The following is an 8,562-nucleotide window of genomic DNA, read 5'->3' as shown; positions in this document are numbered from 1 at the left end:
AGGAGAGCAACGCCGGCCGGTGCTGAAATGTATATACAGAACTGTAGAAAAATGTTTACAAATGTTAAAAAGAAACAGCATTAGAACCAGTCTGTGTGTCCCTGTGTGAGGTCAGGATCCAGAGATCTGCCAAGGTTCCTCTGCTCACTAGAATAGCACACTGCAGTGTCCCACCTCCAAAGCAGTAGTGTCCTACAGAGTGCACTTCCTACAGTAGTGCTCTACTGTATGTAAACTGCAGTACTGCATTAGTAAGTGCACTAGTATATGGCAGTAAGTGCACAAAGGAATGTACTAGTATACTGCAGTAGTGCACTAGGTAGTATACCAAGGCTACTGCAGTAGTGCGCTAGGTAAGCAGCCCAGGGCTGTGAGGCAGAGAGCCAGGCCCAGGCTGGTCCAGGGCATCTGCAGGGCCCCGGCGTGGCCCTCCAGGGGCCTCCAGAGCTGGGAGGTGCTGCAGGGCATGGTGGGCGTCGACGGGGGCGTGGAGGCGGGGCTGCACCGGAGCAGGAAGTCGTGTCGGAGGGCGGAGGAGGAGTCTGGGCCGTACGGAACACTGAGGGTCTCGGTCAGCTGCTGGTGACCCGGGAACGTCACCTGGCACACATGCACACGGACACACACATGGACGCACATACACATATGCACACACACACACACACAAAAAATATTAATTAATATAAATAAATAATATAAATATTTATATTTATATAAATATAAATAAAAGTTAATAGAACTATTGACATGAATACAGGATCTGCAGTATCTGTCAGTAACCTTAATGAACAGTACGAATGAACAAAATCATATGTTATTCATGTAGGCCTATGCAATGACCAATAAAGTTTCCATATTATTCTCCCCTGGCTTGTTATTGAATGTGTTGTTAATAGAGTTGAAGTGCGTCTCCATCTGCGCCAGCCTGCAGAATGTTGGCTTTTTGTTTATTTGTTTGTTGGCCAGATGTTTACGGGGCCCTCTGTGGGAGAACACACGGAGAGCCTCGACCACAGAGCCCAGACCACCCACATGCGTGTGTGAGAGTGCAGAGAACAGGGATACAGATGATAATGTTCCCACTCCGTGTGTGTGTGATCATCTGGCTGAGTGAGCAGGGTCTAAGCAACACTGGCTGTAGTTTTTCCCACCCGTTGTGACACGCTGGTAGATGCAGACATGCAACTGTTCTACATCTGTGATAGTGGACCTCTCAACAGCAGGCTGGGACTCTGACTCCTCTCCTCTCAACAGCAGGCTGGGACTCTGACTCCTCTCTCCTCTCAACAGCAGGCTGGGACTCTGACTCCTCTCTCCTCTCAACAGCAGGCTGGGACTCTGACTCCTCTCCTCTCAACAGCAGGCTGGGACTCTGACTCCTCTCCTCTCAACAGCAGGCTGGGACTCTGACTCCTCTCTCCTCTGCCTTCCAGCTCTGATGAGATCCTCCATACTTCAGTAAACTAACCCACCAGATCGGCGTGGTTTAGCGGTGCTGTAATACTGCATATCTGCCAGCAGAGGGCGCAGCCTCACCTTGAATGTGTAGTTGCCCGGCAGAAGGAGTCGGTAGTATTCTCCGTGTTTATTGGTCCTGAAGGGACAGAGGTTCGGTCTGCCTTCCACCTCCACCAGCGCGTTCTGGACCGGCTTCCCATCTCCATCCAGAACCTGCCCCTTCACTCCTGCATGGATACACACGCACACACACATATGCACACACACACGCATACACACACACACACTGAATATGAACACACACACACTTCACACTACACCTGAAACAACACACACACTTGCTTCTACACCTGTAGACACAAAAACCAAAAACACACACTTGCTGAGCCTGAACACCCAACCACACCCTCTCTTCCTTTCCATCTCTCTCTGTCACACACACACACACACACAATCCAGGATCTCCATTACCTATGCCGAGTGTAGTGTTTCCCTGCCTGCCAGTCTACTCTGACACCTGACTGTATAGTTACTGTGCAGGACAGGACGCCCAGACTGACCAGAGAGGCTGGCTGTGACAAGAGGTGACGTCAGGGGGCAGGTCGGGTTACACTGCTGATCACCCTGGTGACAAACTGAGGCACAGTACCTGGAGAACCTACCTGACCAACCCTCATCCTGGAGAACCTACCTGACCAACCCTCATCCTGGAGAACCTACCTGACCAACCCTCATCCTGGAGAACCTACCTGACCAACCCTCATCCTGTAGAACCTACCTGACCAACCCTCATCCTGGAGAACCTACCTGACCAACCCTCATCCTGGAGAACCTACCTGACCAACCCTCATCCTGGAGAACCTACCTGACCAACCCTCATCCTGGAGAACCTACCTGACCAACCCTCATCCTGGAGAACCTACCTGACCAACCCTCATCCTGGAGAACCTACCTGACCAACCCTCATCCTGTAGAACCTACCTGACCAACCCTCATCCTGGAGAACCTACCTGACCAACCCTCATCCTGGAGAACCTACCTGACCAACCCTCATCCTGGAGAACCTACCTGACCAACCCTCATCCTGGAGAACCTACCTGACCAACCCTCATCCTGTAGAACCTACCTGACCAACCCTCATCCTGTAGAACCTAGCTGACCAACCCTCATCCTGGAGAACCTACCTGACCAACCCTCATCCTGCTGTAGAACCTACCTGACCAACCCTCATCCTGCTGTAGAACCTACCTGACCAACCCTCATCCTGTAGAACCTACCTGACCAACCCTCATCCTGTAGAACCTAGCTGACCAACCCTCATCCTGCTGTAGAACCTACCTGACCAACCCTCATCCTGTAGAACCTAGCTGACCAACCCTCATCCTGCCGTACCTGGAGAACCTACCTCGCCTTATCTACAGTATGTTTATCTGAAGGTTTATGATCTGAAGGTTCTGATAGTTCTGGTGCTAAACCAGGTTCTGGTCGTCCTAGCGTGTCTATGTATACAGGGATGTTCTGCATGTGTACAGTATGATCTGGAGGTACTGGATCTGAACCGTGAGGCCCAGCCGGTCCTGACCCAGTTCTGCTACCCACCCAGGTGGACCTGCTGCATGTAGGCCAGCAGAGCGGCCCGGTTCTGGTTCCACAGGCCCGGCAGCTCCTTCTCTGGAGGGTATTTACAGCAAGACAGCTCCAGGGTGATCTCCAGACACTGAGCCCACACATAGTTATAGTCCTGCATCCCACCTGGGAGGAGGAGGAGGAGAGGAGGAGGGGAGGAGGAGGAGGAGGTAGAACATTCGCAGTCAGACTAACCTGGTAACTGATACCAGTAGACACCAACAGTTGTCTGCGTGGTAGTTGGTACCAGGAGACACCGGTAGAGACCAGTAGATACACAAACAGTCTCTTACCTGGTAGTTGGCACCAGTAGACACAAAAACAGCCACTAACCTGGTAGTTGGTACCAGTAGAGACCAGTAGACACACAAACCGTCACTAACCTGGGAGTTGGTACCAGTAGAGACCAGTAGACACACAAACCGTCACTAACCTGGGAGTTGGTACCAGTAGTAGCCGTTGGTGATGCCATCCTGGAAGTCCTTGGAGTCGTAGCAGGCGTCTCCCTGGCGCATGCTGTTGTGGGTGTGGGAGTAAGTCTTCGCCAGGTGGATGAACAGGTCGTCGTCCGGAGTCACACTGGCCCCGCCCTGCAGCTCACTTCCTGTCATATGACCCCACCACAGGAAGGAAGTCGGACACACAGCTAGGTCATGTGTTCAGGGGCTAAAATGGTGCAGCGAACAGGGATACAGATGAGTAAATGTTTCCACTCGATGTGTGTGTGTGTGTGTGTGTACATGCGTGTGTGTGTGGGTGGATAATAGCTAATTTGTAAGCAGTCTGACCACAGGTCAGATGTTATTTATTAACAGAACAGAACGTTACTCAGCTGAGAGGTCATTCTCTGACCTATTTCACCACAAGGTGTTTGAGGGGTTAGAAGTGTTTGTCCAGTATGCAAATGGATGTGTCTATATCTGTGTGTGTGTGTGTGTGTGTGTGTGTGTGTGTGTGTGTGTGTGTGTGTGTGTGAGTAAGCGTGTCAGAGCTGTGTGTGTGTGAGTGAGCGTGTCAGAGCTGTTTGTGTGTGTGAGTGAGCGTGTCAGAGCTGTGTGTGTGTGTGTGTGTGTGTGTGTGTGTGTGTGTGTGTGAGTGAACCTGTCAGAGCTGTGTGTGTGTGTGTGTGTGTCCAGACCTCCGTTGCTGTTGTCGTAGGGGTAGCTGGCGACTACGGCGCCTCCGTGCAGGTTGGCTGACAGGACGAAGCTCTCCCTGCTCAGCCAATCCATCACCGCCTGCACCTCCGCCTCCCTCCGGGCCCCGCCCCCCTGCCCCAACGACGACGTCATCTGTCTGGACGGGCCGAACGCGTCCGGGAAGTTCCTGTTGAGGTCCACGCCGTTCTTATTGAATCTGGTTCAGGGAGGGGGAGGGGGGTGCAGAAAGAGCAGGTTAGTTTATTTGATTGTTCAGCGCTCAAGTCATCATCATCATCATCATCATCAGTCCAGTCACAACAGTGTTTGGGGTGGTGTACGGGGGCAGTTGGAAGGGGTAGTCATCGAGGGACAGTTGTCGGGGGGTGAGGGGGTATTTGTCGGGGAGTAACTGTCGGGTAGTAATTGTTGGGGGGTAGTTGGAGAGGGCTAGAGGGGTAGTAGGTAAACAGGGTAGTATGGCAGTGATAGAGGGGTAGTTGGGGGGGTAGTTATTCGGGGATAGTTGTTGGAGGGTAGTTATCGAGGGGTAGTTGTCGGGGGGTAGTTGTCGTAGGGTAGTTGTCGGAGGGTAGTTATCGAGCGGTAGTTGTCGGGGGGTAGTTGTCGTAGGGTAGTTGTTGGGGGATAGTTAACGAGGGGTAGTTGTCGGGGGGTAGTTGTCGTAGGGTAGTTATTGGGGTGTAGTTATCGAGGGGTAGTTGTCGGGGGGTAGTTGTCGTAGGGTAGTTGTCGTAGGGTAGTTATCGGGGTGTAGTTGTCGGAGGGTAGTTATCGGGGTATAGTTGTTGGGAGGTAGTTATCGGGGTATAGTTGGGGGGGTAGTTGTTGGGGGGGTAGTTGTCAGAGGGTAGTTATCGAGGGGTAGTTGTCGGGGGGTAGTTGTCGTAGGGTAGTTGTTGGGGGGTAGTTATTGGGGTGTAGTTGTTGGAGGGTAGTTATCGGGGTATAGTTGTTGGGAGGTAGTTATCGGGGTATAGTTGTTGGGAGGTAGTTATCGGGGTATAGTTGTTGGGAGGTAGTTATCGGGGTATAGTTGTTGGGAGGTAGTTATCGGGGTATAGTTGTTGGGAGGTAGTTATCGGGGTATAGTTGTTGGGAGGTAGTTATCGGGGTATAGTTGGGGGGGTAGTTGATATTCCGGGTCTGTCTCCGCCCGTCCGTTCAGCTGAATGGACGTGACCAGCAGGAAGTGACAGGATGTTTGCTGACCTCATCCGAGTGGAGCGGTGCTATGAGTAAACATTAGCGAGCGATCGCTACTCCTCCCCTCCTCCCAGACACAGACGTCTTTGTTCTCCTCTCCTCCTGCTTTTCTCCCCTCCTCTCCTCCTCTCTTCTCCTCCTACTGTACATTTGACATTACATTACAATCATTCACCTGACACTTTTATCCAAAGCGACCAACAATAACTGCATTTAACGTAGGAAAAGCCAGCATACTACTACGCCAGAACTCACAAGTGCATCTCCTTTCTAAAACAAGTGACTTAAAGGAGTAGTAAAGGGAAAATGCATGTTTAGCCCTGTTTTAAGGTTACTTATGATCATATACAATGGTTCAGATCAAAAAGTTGACAAAACTAGCACTTTTGAGAAAGTCCGATAATTGCTCTACCACCGCTTTGGTCATACAATGGATGTGGGTGGGCACCTTGAAAAATCAAAGTAACCTTAAAATAGGGCTAAACATGATTTTTCCCTTTACTACTCCTTTAAGCTTAATTTATAGGCCTACTCAGGCCAATTTATACATCATCGTGCGGTGTCGTACGTCCACTTTTGAAAGTGTCGACAGATAGAAATTACGTCACTGTCGACACTTTTTGTGTCGGACAGGGGTGTCTTGCACCTACCAAACTTTCTAATGACACTGACGCCGTCACTTTCATCGCACAGCTGTGATTGGATAGCTAGATAGAAGGCACGTTCGTTGCCATGGATCAATCAGCCACACGTCTGCAAGTTACCATGGAGGTGATCAGACACTTAAGTATAAATGCTAAATCTCGGTCTACATTTTTTTTCTGTCGACAGACATTTGTCGAATGACACTTGTCGAGTGAGTATAAATTAGGCTTTAGTCGACAAGTGTCGTACGACAAATGTCTGTCAACAGAAAAAAATGTCTACTGACATTTTTTGTTAAAATCAAATTTGACTCAAACATTCATATTTAGGCTACTTGCAGATTCTTACTTCTCCTACCGAACCAATCAATGAGAAAGCTGATCTATCTTGAGTGACGTTCAAATACATTGATTCTGGATTTGAAACCATCATTGATCAACATTACCCCTTGTTTTTGAAGACTCCTTGATTGATCCAGGACCAAACATTATTGATAATCCATTAATTTGACATCTAGCTATCTAGCTCTGTTAGCATCACTAGGCTAGCTTAGGTCACAAAACAATCAGAGCTGCATTCAACCATACAGTACTACCAAACTGCACAACTCGCATATAAGCTTACATTAAAATTAAGTGGACTTAACGACATATTCCAAATTGCCAAGAAAGCTATGGCCTGTGTTAACTAGTATTTGTTTTAGGGACATATAAGCTACAGTAGCTAGCTATCAGGCAGCCAGCTCAGTTGTGTAGGCTACGTTGTGTGGACTTTTTTCACAGATGCTCTAAAAGTGGTGCTTTTAAGAAACCTCTTACTTTGCTTTGCATAGTTGATCATAACTGAAGGCAAATATTTTAAGAATTAAAAACATTAATTTTGCAAAATAAAACACCTCGCCGGCGGATGAAACCTGCTGGCGGTTTCCTCAAGAGGCCGTTTGCCTCCTCCCGGGCCATCATCGACAATGAGAATGTGATCTGGACTGACCTGCCAGGTTAGATAAACAGTCATGTTCGGTACTGTGTCTAGCAGATACTCCAGGGCTGGGTGGGTTAGTGGGCGTGGAGCTTCTCTGTTCCAGGGCTGGGTGGGTTAGTGGGCGTGGAGTTTCTCTGTTCCAGGGCTGGGTGGGTTAGTGGGCGTGGAGCTTCTCTGTTCCAGGGCTGGGTGGGTGAGTGGGCGTGGAGCTTCTCTGTTCCAGGGCTGGGTGGGTGAGTGGGCGTGGAGCTTCTCTGTTCCAGGGCTGGGTGGGTGAGTGGGCGTGGAGCTTCTCTGTTCCAGGGCTGGGTGGGTGAGTGGGCGTGGAGCTTCTCTGTTCCAGGGCTGGGTGGGTGAGTGGGCGTGGAGCTTCTCTGTTCCAGGGCTGGGTGGGTGAGTGGGCGTGGAGCTTCTCTGTTCCAGGGCTGGGTGGGTGAGTGGGCGTGGAGCTTCTCTGTTCCAGGGCTGGGTGGGTTAGTGGGCGTGGAGCTTCTCTGTTCCAGGGCTGGGTGGGTGAGTGGGCGTGGAGCTTCTCTGTTCCAGGGCTGGGTGGGTGAGTGGGCGTGGAGCTTCTCTGTTCCAGGGCTGGGTGGGTTAGTGGGCGTGGAGCTTCTCTGTTCCAGGGCTGGGTGGGTGAGTGGGCGTGGAGCTTCTCTGTTCCAGGGCTGGGTGGGTGAGTGGGCGTGGAGCTTCTCTGTTCCAGGGCTGGGTGGGTTAGTGGGCGTGGAGCTTCTCTGTTCCAGGGCCGGCCCGTGCTGTGTGCTGCCTCACAACCAGTCTCTACGGTGAAGAGCTATGTGGGATTGGGGGGGAGCTGAGCTGGGTGTGTGTGTGTATATGTGTGTGGCAGAGGGCTAGGTCTGAGCTGGATGTGTGTGTGTGTGTGTCTTTGAGGGCTAGGTCTGAGCTGTGTGTGTGTGTGTTGTTGAGTGCTGGGTGTGATCTGTGTTTGTGTGTGTGTGTATGTGTGTGCGTGTCTTTGAGGGCTAGGTCTGAGCTGTGTGTGTGTGTGTAGTTGAGCGCTGGGCGTGATCTGTGTGTGTGTGTGTGTATGTGTGTGCGTGTCTTTGAGGGCTAGGTCTGAGCTGTGTGTGTGTGTGTGTGTAGTTGAGCGCTGGGTGTGATCTGTGTGTGTGTGTGTGTGTGTGTGTGTGTGTGTGTAGTTGAGCGCTGGGTGTGATCTGTGTGTGTGTGTGTGTAAGTGTAGTTAAGTGCTGGGTGCGATCTGTGTGTGTGTGTGTGTGTGGTTGAGCGCTGGGTGTAATCTGTGTGTGTGTGTGTGTGTGTGTGTGTGTGTGTGTGTGTGTGTGTGTGTGTGTGTGTGGAGAGGAGGAGGTCAGTAGCAGGGACAGCAGGTGCAGAGAGGGTGGTTGGTGGTTTCCTGTGTGCTAAAGGCCTTGTCATGCACACCACAGGGAGGAGACAAGACACACCCATGTGTGTGTGTGTGTGTGTGTGTGTGTGTGTGTGTGTGAGAGAGAGAGAG

General features: G+C 51.0%; 1 protein-coding gene across 1 annotated transcript in view; it reads right to left on the bottom strand.

The window, feature by feature from the left end:
• Positions 1 to 333: 333 nt before the first annotated feature.
• cpm (carboxypeptidase M) overlaps positions 334 to 8,562 on the bottom strand; it is a gene marked incomplete at its 3' end in the record, with an annotated part of 28,819 nt that continues 20,590 nt past the window's right edge. The window contains exons 5-9 of the mRNA XM_084448050.1: positions 4,223 to 4,440; positions 3,518 to 3,688; positions 3,058 to 3,210; positions 1,537 to 1,685; positions 334 to 600 (exon numbers count right to left, since the gene is read on the bottom strand). Of these exons, the coding sequence (XP_084304176.1) occupies positions 334 to 600; positions 1,537 to 1,685; positions 3,058 to 3,210; positions 3,518 to 3,688; positions 4,223 to 4,440 (958 nt within the window). The remainder of the gene's footprint in view (positions 601 to 1,536; positions 1,686 to 3,057; positions 3,211 to 3,517; positions 3,689 to 4,222; positions 4,441 to 8,562) is intronic.

Source organism: Borostomias antarcticus (assembly GCF_949987555.1).
Source record: "Borostomias antarcticus genome assembly, chromosome: 13".
NCBI lineage: Eukaryota > Metazoa > Chordata > Actinopteri > Stomiiformes > Stomiidae > Borostomias > Borostomias antarcticus.
The sequence above is the reverse complement of the archived record's forward strand: the minus strand, read 5'-3'. Positions and strand labels throughout refer to the sequence as shown.